Source organism: Phyllostomus hastatus, unplaced genomic scaffold (assembly GCF_019186645.2).
Source record: "Phyllostomus hastatus isolate PE091 unplaced genomic scaffold, TTU_PhHast_1.1 phas_scaffold_177, whole genome shotgun sequence".
NCBI lineage: Eukaryota > Metazoa > Chordata > Mammalia > Chiroptera > Phyllostomidae > Phyllostomus > Phyllostomus hastatus.
The window spans coordinates 268,800-293,566 of NW_025334012.1; the positions used below are offsets into that span (position 1 = coordinate 268,800).

At 35.7% G+C, this 24,767-nt stretch overlaps 3 protein-coding genes across 3 annotated transcripts; all 3 read left to right on the forward strand.

Annotated features, from left to right (window-relative positions):
- Nucleotides 1-739: 739 nt before the first annotated feature.
- LOC123831423 (olfactory receptor 5T2-like) lies at nucleotides 740-1,762 on the forward strand. The gene has a single exon (XM_045858303.1). It carries the CDS (start codon nucleotides 806-808, stop codon nucleotides 1,760-1,762), a length of 957 nt encoding a protein of 318 aa, XP_045714259.1. The 5' UTR covers nucleotides 740-805.
- An 8,995-nt stretch (nucleotides 1,763-10,757) lies between these two features.
- On the forward strand, nucleotides 10,758-11,759 carry LOC123831499 (olfactory receptor 5T2-like). The gene has a single exon (XM_045858380.1). It carries the CDS (start codon nucleotides 10,809-10,811, stop codon nucleotides 11,757-11,759), a length of 951 nt encoding a protein of 316 aa, XP_045714336.1. The 5' UTR covers nucleotides 10,758-10,808.
- An 8,144-nt stretch (nucleotides 11,760-19,903) lies between these two features.
- Nucleotides 19,904-20,852, forward strand: LOC123831424 (olfactory receptor 8J2-like). The gene is given in 2 exon segments (XM_045858304.1): nucleotides 19,904-20,074; nucleotides 20,076-20,852. Coding segments are annotated over 2 exon segments (948 nt in total).
- The last annotated feature ends 3,915 nt before the right edge of the window (nucleotides 20,853-24,767 follow it).

Below are 24,767 nucleotides of genomic sequence, written 5' to 3' on the forward strand. Positions count from 1 at the left end.
TGTTCTCATTCTACAGGAAACTAGCTTAGAGCATTCACTTTACACCATTACTGAAAAGTCTAGTATGCTGACACTCTATTCCAACGTTGTGGACACTGATGCTACCTCATGTGTGTCATTGTCAAAAGAAATTTATTTTGTTTATTTTATTTTATTTTATTGCAATCGTTGTTCAAGTAAAATTTTCTGCTTTATACACCCAACCCAGCCCAGCCCCCAGTGCTCCCCACCTCCCTCACTTTACCAACCCCCTTAGTTTTTGTCCATGTGTCCTTTATACTTGTTCCTGTAAACCCCTCCCCCTTTCCCCTGATATTCCCTCCCCTCCCTGCTCTGGTCATTGTCAGCTTGTTCTCTATTTCAGTGTCTTTGGTTTTACTTTACTTGTTTGTTTGTTTTGTTGATTAGGTTCCTGTTAAAGGTGAGATCATATGCGGTAAAAGAAATTTATTTTTAAACAATCACCTTGTTTTTTAATGTCACTTATTTTTGACAACAGCTTTAAAAAAGCAGTTGTAAACTAACCAGTTGACCTGATGGTTTTGGAAATGACATGGATTCACATACTGAGTGAACACTCATCTTTTCCATTTAATTTTGCAGTGAGTGGCATGGACACTTGACCCACTGTCTTGTCAATGTCTTCTCATGTGAAAGTGGCAATTTTTACATTGCAAAAACAGAAATACGAGAACATAGCTCATGTTCCCTTGTGTCATTCAGTCAAAGTTCTGTTTATTCTTTTTTGTAGTAAATGAGTTGTAATTGTACAAATATCTTTACATTTGTTTTGTGAGGTTCCAACATGAAGAATGTCACTGAAGTTACTACATTTGTACTGAAGGGCTTCACAGACAATCTTGAACTGCAAATTATCTTCTTCTTTCTTTTTCTGGCAATTTACCTGTTTACTCTGATGGGAAATTTAGGGTTGATTGTATTGGTCATTGGGGATTCCCGGCTCCACAACCCCATGTACTATTTTCTGAGTGTGTTATCATCAGTGGATGCCTGCTATTCTTCAGTAATTACTCCAAATATGTTAGCAGATTTTCTGTCAAAGAATAAAGTCATTTCACTCCTTGGATGTGCAACACAGATGTTTCTCGCTACTACTTTTGGGACCACGGAATGCTTCCTCTTGGCTGCAATGGCATATGATCGCTATGTGGCAATCTACAACCCTCTCCTGTACTCAGTCAGCATGTCACCCAGAGTCTATGTGCCACTCATCATTGCTTCCTATGTCAGTGGCATTCTGCATGCTTGTGTGCACACAGTGGCCACATTTAGGCTACCCTTCTGTGCCTCCAATGAAATCAGACATGTCTTTTGTGACATCCCTCCTCTCCTTGCTATTGCCTGTTCTGACACTCACACAAACCAGCTTCTACTCTTCTACTTTGTGGGCTCCATTGAGGTGGTCACTGTCCTGATTGTCCTGATCTCCTATGGCTTCATTCTGTTGGCCATTCTGAGGATGCGTTCTGCAGAGGGGCGGAGAAAAGTCTTCTCTACGTGTGGCTCTCACCTAACTGGAGTGTCAATTTTTCATGGAACCATTCTCTTCATGTATGTGAGACCGAGTTCCAGCTATGCTTTGGACCATGACATGATAGTGTCGATATTTTACACCATTGTGATTCCTATGCTGAATCCTATCATCTACAGTTTGAGGAACAAAGATGTGAAAGAGGCAATGAAAAGAGTGTTTGGGAAAAATGGGTGTATCAATACAGTACATTTTCAAGCTAACTATTAAATTGAATCAAATTAAAACTAATGTTCATTGTCTTGATATCAAAATGAGTATTTGTTCTGTTGTATTAGTGCTTTTCTCTTCTTCTTAGACCTTTTTGTATAAAGATCATAGTCATACCGCCACCTCTGCTGTTTCTACACAGGCTAAAAAAGTTATTCATTTGCCTTTTAAATCATTCTCAGGCATACACACACACACACACACACACACACACACACACACACTGATACTGATTGTAGTAATTTGTCAGCCTGTCATAGCAAAGCACCACACACTGGTGGCCTAAACAACAGAAATTTATTTTTCACTATTCTGGAATCTAGGAACCTTAAAGCAAAGTTAAGCTAGGGCTGCTTTTTCTGAGGCCTTTTTTCTTCACTAGTAGATGGTTGTCTTTTTCCTCTGTCTTCACATCATTTCTCTGAGCTTTTCTGTGTCTTATCCACTCTTCTTATAAGGAAACCAGTCATTAGATTAAGGACCAATCTAAAGATTTCATTTTAATTTAATTATTTCTACAAAGACCCTATCACCAAATATAATCACATTCTAAGGTCATAATATCAACATATGAATATTGGTATATAGTACATATATTTACACACACAGTCACTCATGCACTTAATATTTACCTTAAACTGTATAATATAGACTTTATTCTCATATTACCCAAATCATATAAGTTCCAATCATTGTAATTATGAGTGACTTTATAATTCTACCTGACTATCTTGTGGAAATACCACCCAATCAATGACAAAATCACATCTCACATATTTCCATACCACTCTCCATGGAATCATTGGCTTAGATCACAGTTCAAAGCATTGTGCTCCATCCTTAGGTCAATGTCCTGGCAGCAATGCATAGTTAAAGGTCACAGATATGTTTAAATTTATGGTGTCATTACTATGCTGATATGTGAGGGTGTATTCTTCTCCCTTTTAGTATTTCATCTACAGCATGAATACAAAAACCATTCTTTAATTTTTCACAGAATACAGTGACTATGCATTAACACTTATGAAAATTATGCTTAAACTCAAAAGTGACAGAAGACAAGCACAATTCAGAGAGTTGGTACTTTGGCTGGCAGATTGGGCTAGTCCCACACCTGAACCCTAACCGGTCTTTATGAGTGAAGAAGAAAACACGGACTTGCACAAAATATTTGCTAAAGATCTATGCAATAGAGAACATGCATCTAGAATATATAAAAGCATCTTAAAAACATATAAAAACTCATAATAAATGGCCATACTCTTAAATAAATGTACACAGATGGTTAATATGTCCATGGAAAAGTGCTAAATAGTATCTTAAGTAAGGGAAAGAATTTCAACTGAAGATTGTGATCAAATGTATCTATGAGGTATAATGAGTTAGAATGAGTAAAGTTTAAAACTACAATAATAACTGACAATATAAAGATGTTATTAAGGTTGCTGAGCAACTGGAACTCTCATCCATTGCTAGTAGGAATGCAAATGGGACAGCCACTTGAGCAAACCATCTGACAGTTTCCTAAGATGTGAAACATACACCTACCATATGAACCTGAGATCTGATTCTGCCATTTATCCAAAAGAAATGAAAACATAGATGAACACAATGACGCGGGTTCCAGTTTTTATAGTGGCTATATTCACCATATTTCCAAAGTGAAGGCAGTTCAAATGTCCAACAAATAGAGAATAAGTAACTAACTGTGCTACATCCTTAAAATGGGATACCACTCAGCAATTTAATAGAAATAACACTATTGGTATATTCGGGTACACAAATGAATCCCATATATCCTGTGCTAAGTGGAAGAATACAAGTTTAAAAGATGACATTGTGATTACACTGTTATTACATTCTGGAAAAGGTGAAAATATAAATATGGAGAACCCACTCATGGTTGCCAAAATGACTACATAGTGATATGATGGACTTTTTAGAATGGTGCAAATGTTCTCTAATTTGATATTAATTATACAATTCTATGTGTTTTACAACATTCATATAACTTACACCTATAATTAGTGGAGTTTTATTAGTTAATATTAATACTTAAGAACTCTACCTTTAAAAAACTAGATATTACATAAATTAATCTTCGCATCAGAATATTTGCTTTGTAGGGGATATATGACTACCGAAATGTGTAGGGAGACATTTGAGTACTATCAATATTTTGCTCCTTACTCTTAGTTTTCTTTATAGGATTACAGTCAGATTGTGAAAATTATAGGATCATGGTCATATGGTGAAAATTCATCAAGCTATACACTACATAAAAATACTTTTCTACATGTACATTTTCTTCCTTAAAAGAAATAAACCCTCATTTTGTTGCATATTTTCTAGTAAACTCAATAAGCCCTTGATACATAAATGTCCTTTGAATGTCTTATCTTGTAACTAATTGTCCTATTATTGAGAAAGTTAACATATTTTTGCTATATAATTTTATATTGGTCTAAATTTGGGGGACATTTTGAAAAGTACAGTTTGTGATTTTTCTCAGTCTCTCTCAGTCTCTCTCAAACTCTTTCTTCATTTCAAATTGGTTTTTCTCCACACTTGCTTTTTTCGTCTCTTTCTTTAACCATGCTTTCAACAGTTGCCACTCACACTCTTCTATTTTAATAAATTATTCCTGATTTATATATTTTTTTCATTTCTAGTTAATTTCTGTGTTCTCTTCTACCCAAGGTTCATTGAGAAATAATTGACATTTATCAGTATATCATTTTAGAGTACATAGAATAATGTGTGTTCTCATTACCCTGCTTTCAAGTCCTCCTGATGTCTAGCTTCTCATATCTACTAACATGTTTTATTATTCTGATAAAACATAAGAATTCTGTTAAATTTTCTTTACTATTATCTTAAGATACCAAATTGCCATATTAGTTTGCATGGGCATAAGTTTTCAACTCCTTTGGGAGTCCATACTAGCCAAAGTGATCTAAAGATTCAATGGAATCCTTACCAAAACACCAATGGCATATTTACAGAAAAGAAAGGACTTCCTAACATTCTTGTGGTACTCAGGATATGTTAAGAAAGACCAAAACTGGAGAAATAACACTTCCAGCTTTAAGAAAAGATTACAAGACTACAGTAATTGAAGAATATGGTATTGCTACAAAAACAGATATGTAGACCAATGAAACACAATAGAGAGACCAGAACTAAACCCACCCACTTATGGTCAATTGATCTTTGACAAAGGTGTCAATATTACATTATGGGGAAAGGATAGTCACTTTTTAAAAAATGTGTAAGAAAACCTGGATGTCCACATGCAATGAAATAAAATTTGACCCTTATCTTACAGCATAAAAAAAAATCAACTTAAACACTTAAACAGAACACCTGAAACTTTCAAACTCTCAGAAAAATCAAAGGAAAAATCTTGACAGTGGACTTGCCAATGATTTTATGGACACACACCATAAACCATAAGCACAGCCAACAGTAGCAAAATTAGTTAAGTGAGAATAAATACAACTAAAAATCTTCTGCAGAACAAAGGGAAAAATCAAGACAGTGAAAAGGCAAATTACAATATGGGAGGAAATATTTGGAAACCACTTGAATAGATATTTTCCTCTTTTTTTTATTTTAATCATTGCTCAAGTACAGTTTTCTTCTTTTATTCCCATTCCAGCCCAACCACCCAACCCTCCCCACTTGCCTCCCATTACCACCCTCCCCCTAGTTTTTGTCCATGTGTCCTTTCTATTTGTTCCTGTAAACCCTTCCAATTCTCCCATGAAATTCCCTCTTCTCTCCCCTCTGATCACTGTCAGCCTGTCCTCTATTTCAGTGTCTTTGGTTATATTTTGCTTATTTCTTTGTTTTGTTGTTTAGGTTCCTGTTAAAGGTGAGATCATATGGTATTTGTCTTTCATTGCCTGGCTTATTTCTCTTAGCATAATGCTTTCTAGCTCCATCCAAGCTGTTGCAAAGGGTAAGAGCTCCTTCTTTCTTTCTGCTGCATAGAATTCCATTGTGTAATTGTACCATAGTTTTTTGATCCATTCATTTACTGATGGGCATCTAGGTTGCTTCCAGCACTTAGCTACTGTAAATTGTGCTGCTATGAACATCGGGGTGCAAAGGTTCTTTTGGATTGGTGTTTTAGTGTTCTTAGGATATAGCCCCAGCAGTGGAATTGCTGGGTCAAAAGGCAGATCCATTTTTAGTTTTCTGAGGAAGTTCCATACTGCTTTTCATAGTGATTGTACCAGTCTGCAGTCCCACCAACAGTGCACTAGGGTCCCTTTTCCTCCACAACTTCTCCAACACTTGTTGCTTGTTGCTTTATTTATGATGGCCATTGTGACCGGTGTGAAGTGGTATCTCATTGTGGTTTTAATTTGAATCTCTCTGATAGCTAGCAATATTGAACATCATTTCATGTGTCTTTGGATCTTCTTTATGTCCTCCTTGGAGAAGTGTCTGTTCAAGTCCTTTGCCCATTTTTTAATTGGCGTGCTTGTCTTCTTAGAGTGGAGTCATGTAAGGTCTTTATATATTTTGGAGATTAAACCCTTGTCTGAGGTATCATTGGCAAATATGTTTTCCCTATATTTTTCTAAAAAAAAAAGACATACAAATGCCCAACAGAGCAATATGAAAAAATATAAGATTTGACACAATAAATTAAATAGAAGAAAACATAAGTGCTAAACTTATGGACCTTGGTCTTAGAGAATATTTTATGAATTTGACCCCAAAGACAAGAGAAGCAAAGGCAAAAATAAATGAATGAGACTATACCAAACTAAAACACCTTTGCACAGGAAAGGAAACTGCCAACAAGAAAAGCAATCATCCAAATGGGAGAAGGTATTTGCAAACTACAACTGTGACAAGGACTTCATTTCCAAAATATCTAAAGAACTTATACAACTCAATGTCAAACGATTGTGTTAAAAATTGGGCAGAGGACCTACAGACACTTCTCGCAAGAAGACATACAAATGGCCAACAGAAATGTGAAAAGATGATCAACTTCACTAGCTATTGGGGAAATGCAAATCAAAACTACAATGAGATACCACCTCACACCTGTTAGAATGGCTACTATCATCACACAGACAAAAAACAACAAGTGTTGGAGAGCTTGTGGAGAAAAAGGAGTCCGTATTCACTCTTGGTATAAAAAACTATAAGGAGGGTCCTCCACAAAGTAAGAAGAGAGTTACCACATGACTCAGCTACCTTCTTTTGGGTATCTACCTCCAATATTTGAAAACATTATCAGCAAAAGCATATGCATCCCTATGTTCATTGCAGCACTATTACTGGTGGCCCAGACCTGCAGACAAACCAAGTGGCCTTCGAGAGACGAGTGGATAAAGAAGATGTGATACGTATGTACAAGGGAATGCTACTCAGCCATAGGAATAAATGAAGTACTGCCATTTGTGACAATATGGATGGACCTTGAGAATATTGTGCTAAACAAAATAAACCAGTCCTAAAAAACTAAGAACCAAATGATTTTACTCAAATGTGGGATATAAAATGGAAACTCATACACACAAAAACAATATTGTGGTTACCAGAGGGGCAGGAGTTAGGGGAGAAATAAAGCGACAAAGGGGGCCAAATCCATGGTGACAGAAGATGTTTTGACTTTGGGTGGAGAGCACATGAAGCAATATTCAGATCCTGTTTCATAGAAATGTACAATTGAAACCGACATAGTCTTATTAACCAATGTTACCCTGATAAATTTAATAAGAAAGAAAACAAAAAGAAATACAATAAGTATAGATGCAAGCAAAAAAAAACCTTAATGTCACTAATCATCAGGAAAATGCAATACTAAAGCATGATTGTACTCAGAGGCCAGAGGACTCAGATTATTTAATAAATATAAACATGCAGTAAAGTATTCCATAACCATTTTCTTTTTAATTACCAAGTAAGTCATCATGTTGCTATCTTGAACCAGAAGATAATTGGAGCATGTTCCCCTTGGGGAAATTCTCGTGGTTTTCATCAACAGTTGTGCAAAGGAATATAAATAATCTAAATTAATTGTATTCATAATATACCTAAACCTACCTTTGTTGATACACAGTTAGGAGAAAATGGTAGGTCGTTTGAAAAATATTTTATGAGGAGGAGCCTAAAAATGTTAAGGACAAATGCTACAAAATCCCCAGTACTAAACCCTTTAGTCGTTGCCTATTGCATAGGTAAGTAAATACAACAAAGAAAAATGAACTATTGAATTTATGTTTGTAGAGTTAAGGAAGAATTTTCCAAATTGAATATATGCTTTCATTTTTTCTGATGGAAAAAGATCAGAATAAAGCAAGAACAGTAAAGAAAACACTTGACCTATTCAAATACCCGGGGGCTTTTATTTTGCTCTAATCTGGAAGAAATCATCTTTTATTTTGCCAGCTTTGTGATATAGAAGCCACTTCATTTGAACGCTCTTTTGTAATGTTTCTCTAGTCTTAATGTTTAAAATTGATCTAAATGTTTTTCTAGTCTTACCATTTAAAATTCATCTAAATATATATTAGGAATGATATTTTAATTCACTGAGAGTGACAATAGGAGAGGGCAGCTACAGATGAGGCCATGATACTATAGGAGACAGTGTAACACTGGGAAATGTGCACGCACTCTGAGGGAGATGCAGGCTTGATTGCTGGCTCTGGTACTACTTAGCTGTGAGAGTTGCTAGAAAGGTGAAATAACCCCATGTGCACAAAGCTCCATTTCTGCTGCATGTGCTCACTGCATGGATGTTAGTATTTTTCTCCTCCTTTGCCCACTTAGTGTTTCAGTGTTGAGGCAAAGATATCTGGGATAGTTTACCTTCTTTTAAAACTTTATTTTTAGATTGTTCCATGTATCTATGCCTCTATTTTTATTTTGCTCATTAGTTTATTTTGTTCATTAGATATCACATATAAACAAGTTCATATGATATTTGTCTATCATTGACTGGCTTATTTCACTAGCATAATAATCTCCAGGTCCATCCATGCTGCCTCAAAAGGTCAGAGGTCTTTCTTTTTTATGGCCCATGTAGTATTCCATTTTGTAAAAGTAACACAGCTTTTTTATCCACTCATCTAATGATGGGAACTTGGGCCATTTCTAGATCTTGGCTATTGTAAATAACAGTGATATGAACATAGTGGGTACGTATATACTGTTGAATTGCTGGTTTGGTACTCCAGATATATTTCCACATGTGGGATTGCTTGGTCTAAAGGCATCAGTGGGGAGCAGAAGGGTATGGACTGAATGAGAGAAGGTGAAGGAATTACCCAAACAACAGACATGCGTAACCCATAGACACAAACAACAGTGCAGTGATAGCCTGAGGGAAGCTGAGTGAAGGTGTCAAAAGGGGGAGAAATGGGGACAACTGTAATAACCTTAACAATAGAAAATAAAATTTAAAAAAATTTAGAAAACTAGTTTTGCATTAATTTTAAAAGATGATGTTTTGTTACTAAATTCTCCAAGAACCAGACATCTTCTCTTTTTACCTCTAAGTGCTTTCAACATATTTTAATATTGTCTTAGCTATTTCCAGTATAAATTTTATTTTGGCATCTAGGAAAATGTAGCTGAACTATTTAACACTGTAGTCTTTCACTACCTTACCCAAGTGAAATCAAGCTCACAGTAATGTAGCCAATGGAATGGTGAGCTGTGTGTTTAGAGAAAATAATCACAATCAAAATATGATTTGTTGAGTTTCATCCTGAAATAATATTTCAGTGTGTGTCAATAATCACACAACAAATACATTAAATGGAAACAAAAATGTACTATCTGGCTCAAGGCTCTGGTCACATATTTTTATGTGGTTAGGTAAAGTATTAGTTCTGGGACCTAGTATTTGCTAATGTTTTAAAATAAATACATCTGATGACAAAAGATCAATTATACAGTCATGTTAAATTTGAAAACAAATAGAATGTATTTAAAAGAAATTGTTTCACACATTTATTGCTCTGCTCATTTGATTAGTGTGCCTGGCTGCATACTCTCATATCTGGTTGCTAATTCAAAAATATTGCTATTTGAAAGAAGAGTGAACTTTGAAGAAAAACCCAACACTGACACAAGACATTTAATCATGAACCTGGCCAGTGAACACATACTTTGAGATCAAAATTTTGTGTCATATGTCTTGCAGGTGTATCACTGAATTGATGTCAAGAGTTGTATTGAGGTTAACCTTTTCTTGCAAGCCTTGTTTATATTTTTTGAAAATAGATTTTATCTCATTCACCAAAGTTTACTTTTCATTTCTTAATTTCATTTAATTCACTCATGGGCCTTCATTTAAAAAAAAATCTTGATTTATGTTTTTAGATGGATCCAAGAACATATAATAGAGTTAGAAAATTTATAGCAATTAACTCATAAAATGTTACAGTCCAGGATACAACAACTCTACAGAACCAAGGTAATTCAACAATTCTCTGTTTACAGAATTGTGAAGATTCAAGTTTATCAACATATTTTTGTATTTCAATTTTTACTCCAATATTATGGAATAAGTAAATATTAATATTCTCATTCTACAGGAGACTAGTTTAGAACATTCACTTTACACCATTACTGAAAAGTCTAGTATGCTGACACTCTATTCCAATGCTCTGGACACTGAAATGCTACCTCATGTGTACATTGTCAAAAGAAATTTATTTTTGAACAATCACCTTGTGTTTTAGTGTGAGTTAAAATGACAACAACTTGAAAAAGCAGTTGTAAACTAACCAGTTGACCTGATGGTTTTGGAAATGACATGGATTCACATACTCAGTGAACACTCATCTTTTCCATTTAATTTTGCAGTGAGTGGCATGGACACTTGACCCACTGTCTTGTCAATGTCTTCTTATGTGAAAGTGGCAATTTTTACATTGCAAAAACAGAAATACAAGAACATAGCTCATGTTCCCTTGTGCCATTCAGTCAAAGTTCCGTTTATTTTTTTTTGTAGTAAATGAGTTGTAATTGTACAAATATCTTTACATTTGTTTTGTGAGGTTCCAACATGAAGAATGTCACTGAAGTTACTACATTTGTACTGAAGGGCTTCACAGACAATCTTGAACTGCAAATTATCTTATTCTTCCTGTTTCTGGCAATTTACCTGTTCACTCTGATGGGAAATTTAGGGCTGATTGTATTGGTCATTGGGGATTCCCGGCTCCAAAACCCCATGTACTATTTTCTGAGTGTGTTATCATCAGTGGATGCCTGCTATTCTTCAGTAATTACTCCAAATATGTTAGCAGATTTTCTGTCAAAGAATAAAGTCATTTCACTCCTTGGATGTGCAACACAGATGTTTCTCGCTACTACTTTTGGAACCACGGAATGCTTCCTCTTGTCTGCAATGGCATATGATCGCTATGTGGCAATCTATAACCCTCTCCTGTATACAGTCAGCATGTCACCCAGAGTCTATGTGCCACTCATCATTGCTTCCTATGTCAGTGGCATTCTGCATGCTTGTGTGCACACAGTGGCCACATTTAGGCTACCCTTCTGTGCCTCCAATGAAATCAGACATATCTTTTGTGACATCCCTCCTCTCCTTGCTATTGCGTGTTCTGACACTCACACAAACCAGCTTCTACTCTTCTACTTTGCGGGTGCCATTGAGGTGGTCACTGTCCTGATTGTCCTGATCTCCTATGGTTTAATTCTGTTGGCCATTCTGAGGATGCATTCTGCTGAGGGTCAGAGAAAGGTGTTCTCTACATGTGGCTCTCACCTAACTGGAGTGTCAGTTTTTCACGGAACCCTTCTCTTCATGTATGTGAGACCAACCTCCAACTATGCTTTGAACCATGACATGATAGTGTCAGTATTTTATACCATTGTGATTCCCATGCTGAATCCCCTCATCTACAGTCTAAGGAACAAAGATGTTCATAAGGCAATGAAAAGATTGTTTGGGGAAAATATGTTTATCAGTAAAGTGTCATTTAATAGTTGAAAATATATTGAAGGAATTGAGAGTAATTACCTGTGTTCAATATGGAAAGATATTTTGAAAATTTTTTGTTTTAGTTTACTAATATATTTCTGTTTTCCTGGATATTTTATAATAAAGATCATGGTCAATCTTCTGCCTATTCTGTCTTTGGTTTTAAAAAAGTTATTATCTACTTTCTTCTTAGTACGTTCTTGCTTATATATGTATTTACACATATATGTATGTGGATTTTCATCTTTTTTGATATAATACAAATGCAAAACAAACATACATGTATGTAATCATTACTTTAGAAATTTGTGAATTGTTTTATGTTTCCATGTAACATAGAGGCTCCAATATTTGCAATTATAAATAGGATTTTGATTTACCCTACTAGCTTGATCACATACCACCTAGTAAATAACAATACCACAGCTCAAATTAGCCCAGACCCCTTTCCATGAAACCATTGGTATGTGACTACAATTCAAAGTACTCTGCTCCATCCTTATGTCCATGCATTGGTAGCTGTTTAATCACAGTCATTTTTGGGGGGACCACAGAAAATGTGTTTAAATTCTTCATGTCATTGCCATGCTGTTTGTGAAGGTGCATTTCTCCCCATTTTGTTCTTTCATCCAGACCATAGATAGTAAACCCACCTTTCATATCACACAGAAGACAAAGTCTAAGCACTAACGTTCATCAAGATCATAGTTAAATTAAAAAGGACAAAAGAAAAGCACAAGTCAGAGGAAGGTGCAACTTGCTGGCAGATTGGGTGCCTTCCCAGAACTAAGTCCCAGCCCATCTTCCTGGGATTTCTTACAGGCTTGGTTCTGATTCAACTTTCAGATCTCTTTTTATTGACTTCTGTCCCTCTATAATGTCCTTGCACATGCCACCATTAGTCCAGGCTCAAGAACCAGTGTACAAAGTGAGTCTTTCCTATGCTCACATTTAGCCCAGCTTCCAGCAGACCTCATTTTCATTGTGAAAGTATATCTGCATCAAAGAAAAAAAATTAAGTTGTAGTGTTCTCCCATCCTTCCTGCCTTTATACAAGTTTTGTATTTATTTTTACTTATTATTTTTATGAAAACATTCTCTTCATAAAGGGGTGTCCTTTTTAAAAAAAATTAAGCAAGACAATCTCCTTAGAATTAAAGTCCAACCTAAGAATATTTTCCTATATTGGGAAAATTATGTTTAAATAACACCTCAACAATTATGCAGAACAGTGTGTTATAATTTATTGTCTCCTCTTTAGAAGGCTCACCCCGCCATGCATCCCTCCTTAAAATGTCAAAATTAAACCATAGTCACAAATATTCATCAACCTCACATATCCAAGAGAGTGATTTGGTGTCACAGACACTGACCTGCAGTGTCCACAGCATTACGGATGAAACCAGATAATTCACACAGTCTGCTGAGTCCTATGGAGGAAAAGGAATGGCATGGCTACTCTCTCAAGGGGAGAGCACCCCGACCCTTGCCTTGACAGGTTGTTAATGGCTTTCAAATTGCACAGGAATACAGGTAAAAGCTCATTAATCATTGTTCGGTAGTAAGGATCAAACAATAGATAACATACAAAGAACTACTAGGGCCTATTCTGAGTCAGGGTCTATTAGCCAAAGGGCTACAAAACTTTGGGAAAGGAACTCATTTTCTGCTTGGACCCTTTGAGAGCATTCTTAGCAAAGCAGGTTTCACAGGATTTTACATACTCTTTCTTAGGCCTGATCACTGTGAAACCTGCCCTTTCCAGAACAGGGCAGCACCACCCTCTGTCATTGTTTCAGGCTTAACTCAGTCAGGGGAAGTAAGGCAGCCAAGAGATTAGGAAACTTCTTGTAGATAGAATGAGCACTCAGGCTACATCAAAGCCAAAGGGTGAGTGTTCATCACCCCCTTTTGCTATAGCCCCCCAAGTCCTTCCCTGGGGTTCCCTGTGATTGTGCCTGTTTTAGGTCATTCCTCATTTGAGGAATCTTACCCGTCATTGGTTAACTGATCAAGCACTGGGGACTAGGGAGGGTGAAGTAAACGGAACAGAAGCAGCACTGCTGCCAGGGAGATAAGCTTTGTCTCTTTAGTGGCTTATGGTCTATAGGTCGCTCACTCAGCCTTAGCCATGGGGCAGGGGTCAATTTCAGCTTCTGAAACCAGACAGGGCAGTTCCTAACAATTTGGCATTGAAAGAATTTTTAAACACACTGAAAATCACAAAGAAGAATAAATTTTTGCTTTACAATTGTAAAGGTCTGAATAAAAAAAAATCACAAATACAGTAAAAGAGTTAGCCATAGAGAAGAGAAAATAGATACAAGCACTCTTCTGTTGAATTTTAAAAATAAGTTAATATTTTATAGAACTATGGGTAAAGAATGCTCATGGATAATTCACAAATGGAGAAACTGTAGGCTGATGAATATATTTAACATTAATAATTATTTGGAAAATATGAATGTTAAATGATGTGAAGCACTTCTAACATTGGCAAAAATTAAAAAGTCTGGGGCTGTCAAGTGAGGCACAAAAATATGTAAACTTTATTATTGTTTATTACAGAGAAGATTTAGAAGCAACTAAAATGCCCATCTACTGAACCAAATCCATAATCAGGATAATTAAATCTCAAAATAGGATGACTGAGAAATATATATACCAAACCAAAAAATGATGTAAACATTTTAAATCCACTGATATAAATTTTAAAATCCAATTAAATACATTTTAGAACCATATAACTAACAATTATATATTATATGTGCATACATTATATATACATATTTATAATGTATGTACATTATATGATCTGCTTGTGTGTGTGTATATATCAATGTATCCAAGAATATAAGAGTAAACACTCTTTATTTAAAAAAATATGCATAATCCTTAGGACATTATAGTAGGTGAAATAAGCTAGTCACAGAACTATAAATACTGCCTGAACCCTTTCACATGGGGCATCTAAAACAGTCAAACACAGAGAATGGAGGGTAGGATGGCAGTTGACAGGGAGTGGGGGGAGGGGAAATGGCTGTTGCTATTCAATAGGCATAAAATTTTAGTTATGAAAGAGCTATTTCCAGATTACATCCTGGAAATATGTATACAACACTGTGCCTGTAGCTCACATTATTGTATTTGATACTTAAAAATTTGTTAAGAGGGTAGATGTCATGTTAAGTGTTCATACCACAATAACACTAAATAAAAATATTTGGAAATAGAAAAAGGTTGAAATTGTTAATAGCTGTTGCCTCTAGATGGATAGGAGGGAATGGGAATGAGAGAGGTTGGTTCAATGGAAATGTAGCTTATATGTAGTTGTGCATCACTGTAAAATAATGAATCTTATAAGATAAAACTATTATTTAATGTGGGTGATAAATATATGACACTTATAAGGTTACTTTTCTGTGTATGTGTGCGTGTATAAACATGTGTTTCTTTCTTAAACATATTTTGAAGGTGAATCTTGCAATTCAGTTGTAGCACTATCTTTGAGTTTTGTGTGCTTGACCAAGGTAAATTTATCAAGTAGCCTAATCAAGACTTTGGAAATGGAAAATAAATAGTAAGACTTAAATGAGAGATCAAATTATAAAATGAAGCATCGGTAACCACAGAAAGCATAAAAGAAATAGTCTTGAAAAAATCTTTCCAATGTTATAGGAATGCTAAATAGATGGGAGGTTGGCAGAGCTAATGAGGAATGAAAGTCGTGTTAACGATTATAGGAATGACTGTGTCTATGGTCCCACGAAAGGCAATATCCAAAGGGCATTGGAGAGGAAGCCACCATACAACCTTCATGGGGCTATCAGAGCCTGGAAAGAACCCCAGTTTAAATTTATTATGATGATAACTTGAAGTTGGTAAAAATCTTCATAATTTCCTCTTTATTGTTCACAACTTGTCTCTTCCTTTATTAATTCTAAAGCTTTGAATGTGTCATATTGTTCTTAAATACACCAGCATAAAGAAAGATCAATTGTGTCCTGCCCTAAAGAACAGAATATTCTAGAGAATAATATGCATGTTGTCACTGCTTCTTTACCAAAGTTAAAATTATATTAAAGGTAGATTATGGCTCTGAAAGAAAAAAAAAACGCAGTTTTTATTTCACAGTTTTAAAGATGGCTGTTGTATTTCTTCATTTACTTATTCATCATTAGTCAGTCTTTTCAAATGTCTTTGGAACATATACTTTTTTCTCAGTATTATTTTGGCAACTGTTAATACAAAGGCAAACTATTTAGACTTATGGGCTAGGAAATTTTACACAAGAAAATAAAAATATAATATTTAATTACAATATTTATATATGCTTGAGGAATGATCTCTGGATTATATAAAAACCATTTTCCTTTTAAATAATCTAATCAAAAACTAGAAATAGGATCAGGTTCATGATGGCTGCCTTGTTAATTTCAATAAAACATTACATTCAGTCTTCTTATAACCATTCATATTTTTAAATTATGTCATATACCATGTGATATTTATGGCAAATACACCAGGGCTTGTTTTAGACACAAGAACAAAGGCTTTGCATTCAGTCAACTCCCAAACATTTACATTATAATTGGACTTTGGGGCCAGAATCCTGTGTTTTCTAACTGCTGGATTTTTTTCCCATCCCAACGACCAGCAACACTTCCCAAAGATAGGGGTGCAATTCAAAACAGAGGGTAGAATCATTACATGTGATCATTATTCAAAATGATTATCTAAGTCCCTAGGCTATCTCCACATTTTTTATTCTTTGGGTGAAAGTTTTGCATAGAGACCTGTTTAATGAGCATTCTACTTGTCTTCCCTTCCAAGGGGAATCAGGACTTTATCTGGGAATTCTGGTTCTCATGTTTGGGGATTGGGACCATATACAAACATACTTCAGTGTGAAGATCTGCAGGGACTTCAGATGCGTGTAAAACCTGTTAGCACGCTTCCTGCAACAACCTTTACAGGGAGTCTCAGCAGATCTCTGTAAATTTGGTAGGTTAAACTGAATCCTTTTCTTATTACTAATTCTGGATGTGTGGAGCAAGCATCTTGGAAATTTGCTAATTCAAATCAGACACAGGACTGAAATGATCCCTGCTCTGTTCTCTTGTCTCATCTCTGCCCACTGATTGCCAAGTGGAAGTGATGGTAATAGACTTGCGAAATAGTGTCCAGCATCCCTACTGATAAATTAAACTGAGTGAGCATTTATACAGAATGATGAATAGTCATTACAGAGAGTATGTTTCACCTTAATATAATAAGAAATGTTTCTTTACCATAGAACTGGCAGAATTGATGGATGTGTTAAAGGACAGTGTGTAATAAATACAAGTGCCTTTATAATATGTCTTCAAGGAAGACTAACCCACTTACTTAACATTAATAAAAACCAGTTTGTCTCCCTTTCCTGCTTTTTGCATTGCCCACGGCAATAAACCTTGGGATGGAAAGATTCGCTGATGTTCACAGTCTCTGTATTGCTGGCGAATATGGAGAGCTCAAATCACAGTGCATAGTTTTAAAATCATATCAGACGCTGTTTAGAAATTAATTTGCACTATTGTTTATTATAATTACAAGATAAAAATATTAAAATTAGGTATATTTTAAATATTTTATTTTCTGGGAATGTATTGTCTTGGTAGACCTATAAGATGTTCATATTAAAAACAAATTAGAAAAAAAGCATTTGTAAAGAAGTAAAATTTCTTTTTTCAGGAACACTGGTATATCAACCAAGATTCTGAAGAAATAAAAGTGAGGCTGTTACAGAGAAACTTTATTTCAATGACAAATAGTTACCAAAACAAGAACAACACTATATAACTTTGCCTTCAGTTATATTGCAGTAGAAGAAGAAATACATAACAGGTAGGATATACACATATATTCTTCATTTCAAAAGTTAATTGCACAAACTCATAATAGATAATCAATCATTGCTATTGTGGATGCTCTTTTTGGTTTTGTTAAATTAAGGGTAAGTATACTGAATATATTCTCTCAGAGTAAAATATGTACTGAGTTCCTTGATTTGTAGCAAAGAAACAATTATTTTTTTAAGATTTTATTTTTTTCTTTTTAGAGAGAGGTTAAAAGAGGAAGAAAGAAAGGGAGAGAAGCATCAATGTACAATCAGTTGGTTACCTCTCACACACCCCTAACTGGGGATCTGGCCTGCAAGCCAGACATGTGTCCTCACTGGGAATCTAAATGGTGACCTTTTGGTTCACAGACCAGTGTTCAGTCCACTGAGCCACACCAGCCAGGGCACAGATGAAGTGTTTTGATGAGGGAGTGTTGCCACAGTGTTTTCCACCAAAACTTACCTATGCAATTCTTCTTGAATGCAGTAGTAGGAGTCAAGATATGGGACTGCTGGTGCAACAGCATCAGATTAGCACATTAGACACGTAGCTGACGAATGGTAGTAAGCATCTTTAAAACAAATAAACACCAGAGTTTTAAGAGAATGAGATTGTGGGAGAGCTCAGCCTGATTTTTTTTGTTGTTCAATACATAGCTGGGTATCTTGTGATCCAGTTTCTTGAATATGCAAAGTTATAACTCACGTGCTATTTCCATATCAATTATAAAAGCCCTCAGTAAGGTAGAATGAGTTTCCAGGGCTGAAATAAGAAACCACATTTGAAAAATCATTCAAAACATGTTAAAAACATTAACTACTGGTAACAATTAATGTACATGTATTGTTACTGGGAGCTGTGCTACCTAACCTATGTATGTGCACTATTTCATGTAATTCACATAGTACAAGAATAGAAACACTTGGAAAAATCGCACAGCTAAGAATTACAGACCCAATAGGCAACAAACCAACTCACCAACCAAACAAGCAACAAAACATGTTAAAGTTAAACTGTAAAACCCTGCCATTAACCAACATGTTATACAGACTCTTTGTTTAACCTTATCCCATTAAACCTCAGTAATATTTCCATTAGACATAGAAATAATGACATCTGTTTTCTAGGACTCTCCTGCAGAATAATGAGATCACTGTTTCTGAATGCCTAGCACCACTGTGGGCACAGAGTAGGTGCACACTAAATAATTCCAGTGCTCTCCCGCATTCACTTCTCTATCCAACTAAAGCACACTGATCAAGCTTTAACAAATCAAAACTGTAAGTAATAACCAAAAAAATCAAAACATGCTTTAAACTATTTAAAGAAAAGAAGTATAAGCTGAAAAGGAATGGAAGGGCTACCAGAAGAGAGAAGAGAAAAGAGTAGAGAAAAGTCTGAATGGCCAGAGTCTGAGTGATAGGACAGGACTGGATTATTTGGTAAAAGAAAGCAAGTGGGATTCAGTGAAGAGCACACAGTTTCCAACTGACACTGAGCAGAAGTAGTACTAGGGTGTAGTCTGTCTGGGAGCAGCTGAAGCACAGCAGTGCAGCGGAAATTGAGGAAAAGCCCAGGATGCTAACAAGCTCACACAGAAATACTGAAATTTTCAAGGATGAAGTTGATGAGATATGGGGTGGAGAGGAGGTCTGTGGCAGCTAAGGAAAAATACCTGGAAGTCACTCTGGCTCCCCTGGTTCTTATAGGTAACTGTGTTTTATCTTTGGAAACATAAACATACACACACTCAGAGGCATGTGTGCATAAGTGAATACACATAGGAATGTATATATTCAAGAAATCACAAATATTAATATAATTAATATATGCATATCAATATTAATACATATAATGAAACAGTGTTCATTCACACAATGCAAACTCTAGCCAGCAGTGAATAATAAACCAGCGCCTTACTCAGACAGTTCTAAGAGTCTGAAATTGGTCTCTGGAGAGTTCCTGTTTTAGGATTTTGTGAAAAGATTGAGAGAAAACAAGATGTGAACAAAAAAGCTGATAAATACACAGATGGTATATGACAGATTCATATACTTGAAACATATAGAATTTTATTAACCAATGTCACCCCAATCAATTTAATACAAATTTTATAAAAACACATAAAAGCCAATGACAAACAACAAAAAAATAAAGAAATAAACTGATTTTAAATGAACCTTTTAACAAGCTGGCATCAAACAGAGACAGCACCTTATTGTCTGTTCATCTCTTCATTGTCCCCATTCACTGATGAAAGCAACAACATCAATGGCACCAGGGAATCTCTCGCAGGTGACCGAGTTCATTCTCATGGGCATTTCAGACAGCCCAGAGCTCCAGATCCCACTCTTCTTTGTTTTCCTGGTCATCTATGGACTGACCGTGGCATGGAACCTGGGCATCATCACCCTCACCAGTGTCGACTCTCGACTTCAGACCCCCCATGTACTTTTTCCTCCGGCACTTGGCCGTGGTCAATCTTGGCAACTCTACTGTCATTGCCCCTAAAATGCTGGTTAACTTCTTGGTTTCCAAGAAAACCATCTCCTACTATGGGTGTGCAGTGCAACTGGGTGGATTCCTACTTTTTGTTGTGGCTGAGATTTTCACACTTGCTGCAATGGCCTATGACCGCTACGTGGCCGTGTGCAACCCCCTGCACTACATGGTGGTGGTGTCTCCACAGGTCTGCCTTCTGCTGGTGTTCCTTATACACTTCTGCAGCCTGACCACAGCACTGACAGTCTCTCCCTGTGTGTTCTCTGTGTCCTACTGCTCTTCCAATGTGATCAACCATTTTTACTGTGATAACGTCCCTTTATTAGCATTGTCATGTTCTGATACCTACATTCCAGAAACTGCTGTGTTTACCTTTTCAGGAATCAATTTGTTTTTCTCTATGATCATTGTTCTGATATCCTACTTTAACATCATCCTTGCCATCTTGAGGATCCGTTCCTCTGAGGGGCGACACAAAGCCTTTTCCACCTGTGCTTCTCACTTGATGGCTGTCACTGTGTTCTATGGGACTCTTCTCTTCATGTATTTGCAGCCAAGGACCAACCACTCACTAGATACTGATAAAATGGCCTCGGTCTTCTATACCCTCCTGATACCAATGCTCAATCCCATCATTTACAGCCTCAGGAACAAGGATGTGAAGGACGCATTGAAGAGGTTCCTGCATAACCCATTTCAATCACTCAGACTAACATAAATGTAGAACTATCTTCGTGAAGGGTTTTCTTTGGCCTCTGACAATCCTGCTGTTCAGAGGCAACTAATAGTTTAAAACTCCATGAATTTTAATGGGAAAATCATAATCCTTTTTCATCCAACCTCAAACACCCAATTTTCCCTTTAGAAAAATGCACTAGTTGACCCAAGAAAACACAGTTATGTAAGCAATAAACAAATAAACACATTTTAAAACACAGTTAAACTTATTAAATGGTTTTTATAATTTCTAAACGAGGAAGAGCAAGCCTGATAGCTGGAGGTGAAGGTGCACATGGATCACTTTTTGGAAAGTGGTTGAGTGAGACCATCTTTCCTGCCACAGATATCTTTTGTTCAGCTATTAGAAGTTTTATTATTTTTGTAGCACTTTTCCATGAGTTTCTCAACCTTTTGCAACCATTTTTGTCTTGAGCTTAAAAGAAATTTGTATCACAGAGAAAAAAAATGAACATTTAGAACAAAATAAAAGCTGAACAAAAATGCTTCAGTAGACATGAAAACAAGAAGCAGGACATGCGGCTAAACAAATGAAAAAATATGTAAAAGGGGATTTAACCTTTTTAAGCCTTTCATTTTATCTCTTCATTTGGTGGATGTACACAAAAGCAAAGTGTTGCTATTTATCCAAAAGTAACATATACTCACTCTTTCCAAATTATACTCTTATACTAAATGCTGTTGTGTTGAATTTTTAAGCAATCATAGCAATAAATACTTCTTATAACATTTTTATTACTGTCTTTTGGAATGAAATGTTATTAGACAAAAAAAAAGTTGTTCTCAAAGTGACACCAATTCTTAAGGGCACCCATCACCTCCACCACTGCCCCCAAACACTCAATACCTGCCCTATCTCTGTACATGCAACACTTTACTAACATTTAGTAAAGAGAGTAGGCGCAACATGCAAATTAAGATGACAGAATTTGAACCAGTTCACAACCTTCTCTAATTCAAAAATAAAACTGAGAAACTTTAAGGTTGTCCATGGAGATTTTCTGGACCCTTAAGCTCTGGATGAATTTGGTTGGAGCACTGATGCTTTCTCACTGGAAGTCCTCAGGACTTCGTACCAGGTGTCCAGTTGTCCTGATTCACATAGATCATGGCTGCTTTCCAAAGGGCGGGTTCCACCAGCCACCTTCATGAAAATGAAAAAGTCCTTTCACAGAAATCATTTGAAAATGAAGGAAACTCACTGCAGATACAGTGGAAGGAGGCCAGGTAGAGGTTATGGTGTAGCATCAGGCCTCCTGCTCAGAGAAAATGAACTGCTGAATTTCCCAGTCACCTGTCCACGTTTCCCAGCCTTACAGAGGAACCACTGTGCTGGCTCCTCTCTCTCTCTCTCCTCCTTCTTGCCCCTCCTTTTCTTTTTTTCCCTGTACTTCAATTATGGCGTAAATTTTTTTTCTATCCTTCTTATAAACAGGGCTATTATTTTATGGAGTTTGAGATCCTTCTATAAATCATACCTCCAGTTGTGACCTTCTATTCCAAGCTTCTCTACAGGACTGGTTTTGTCCTTTCAGTACTTACAAAGGCATTTCTATAAACAACCACCATCATCTATGTTGGAGCAATATTATTGAAAAGGGAGCTGTGAAAACAAGTCTTTACTCCTTCTCACAAAATGTGCATGAATCGGGGTTAACAAAAAAATCCAACTAAGTACTACAATATATATTTTTAAATAAATATCAAATATATATTTCTTATTAAATGATTCTAAGCACAACAGCATTTTGAGCTTATTGGTCAGGGGAGATTACTAACAATTAAAAAAAACACTTTAGAAAATCTATCTTTCAATGATCCAATAGGATATATCACTGAATGATAAAGGTTATTCATGTTTCCATAATAATAAACCATGATTATAGTAAGAAATGGACTTATGATATCATATCATATTAATTTAAACCCCATTATGAAATAAACTGAGTGATAAACCTCAATGTTAAGATATGGATGCTTAAAATATTGCTTCTTAATCCCTGAATAATCAAAATAGCTGCAAATACTTCTTTAGTTGTGGTGGCATCTTCACTTCTGTTGAAATCATTTTTCTCATTATTTGCTTTCTCCCACCCAATGTTTGAACAGTTTACTAACACTTCATGATTCAACACTAGGAAACTGCCAGCTCTAAAACAGAAAGTCACCTTGGAAAGCCACTCAGGAGAAGAACACCGTGAGGCTTGTGGAGAGGAAGGTGCTGTGGCACCACCCACGACTTGGGCTGGAACCTAGCCACTGCTTCATACCTAACTGTGAGGAAGACAAGCAATAGTCTAGCCTTGGGCCCAGTCCTAGCTTTGGGAAAAGTAGAAAGATCTGGTGGTGAGCCAACCAGCTTCTGCTACTGGGTGTCAGTGTTCTGTGTCACTTTAATAACTCCTTCATCTGCATTATCCCAAATGGCCAATCTTATCACTATTGTGAACATCCAAATATTAAAACTATATTAAAATTATGATTTTAAATAAAAAGGTCTCTGATCTTTGTTGTTAACACAGATTGTGCTTAGGGCATCTTGTCTTTCAAATCCAAAAGTTTATTTGGATTATTTTTTAATTTATGGATTAACACAAGTAGGAGAATTTTAGTCTTAAAGCTGAAATTGTTGTTATAATTATATCTGATTTAATTATTTATTGCAATCCCTTACAAGCAGTACATATTCATAAATGTCCACAGTGTGAAATTCTAGGGTATTTATTGTAGAATGAATATTGATCAAAGAAATCTTGAAATAGATCTGTCTTTACTTAAAGAAGTTAAATGTGCTTATTTTTTCCCAAATCAGGCACCCATTTCGAGAGAGATTCATTTATGGATCAGTGGGGATCACACATACAATGTTGATAATTGTGGTGATACAGGCAGAAATCAAGAGATGGTCCTTTACTAAATGCCTATTACTATTTAAACAAACAGCAATGTGGTAAAGGTGGGGGGATGGGATGTTGGGTGGTGAGAAAGAAGGGGAAATGGGGAACATCTGTAATAGTCAACAACAAAAAATATATTAAATAGTCGACAATAAAAAATATATTAAAGAGGCCTGACCCAGATTATAGTAATTTTGTGAGACAGAAGTCAGTCAAATATTTTTGTAGTTCAAAAATACATAGTTGAGAACTTTTAAATACAAAATGAATTATATAGCAACACATGTGCACATTAAATATACATTATATTGACACTAGAAAGCTAGACTTCTTTTTAAGGACATATTTCAGCTTCTACAGGGAAATGTAGGCGAAGGGAAAATGAAGATAGGAAATGAAAACTATGATGATTATGGCTATGGAATTAGGGTACATTAACTCAATGTAGTACTTTACATTAAAAAATAAAAGAGTTATACACATATTCTTAAGTTTTACTTTTTTTGAATCTTTAAAATACTATAGGACACATTTAAAGAGTTTCATCTTCATCCTCAGACATAAAACCTGGAAGAACTCATTATGGAAAATGCTAAATGTTGAAATAATTTATAGTATGCTTACATGCAAATATTTGAATGGATGCAGTAAAAAAGATAATAACAAAGGAAAACAGGTAAATTAGGTAAAAGAACATTTCCTCATTAAAAAAAATATAAGGTACCCAGGATAATTAACAAAGACCGTGGTGTAATGTCCTGTTCTCTGATGCTTTGGCAATAACCAAGAAATTGCAATCAAGCTCCCAGAAAGTGTCTCACACGGGAGAGACACTCATAAATTTGTCTGATTTCAGTTATGTTTGTAATCACATGGGGGAACTAGAATGCATTCTCCATTTTAGGTAAGTAGGTGGTACTAAATATTACCTAATTAGTAGATTAGCTCCAGTGACAATTTTAGATGTCTGTCTTTAACTTAAATTTTAGAGATGAGTA

Bases quoted from the DNA above. Each gene is read 5' to 3' on its own strand.
- LOC123831423 (XM_045858303.1), top strand. From the start codon at position 806: ATGAAGAATGTCACTGAAGTTACTACATTTGTACTGAAGGGCTTCACA.
- LOC123831499 (XM_045858380.1), top strand. From the start codon at position 10,809: ATGAAGAATGTCACTGAAGTTACTACATTTGTACTGAAGGGCTTCACA.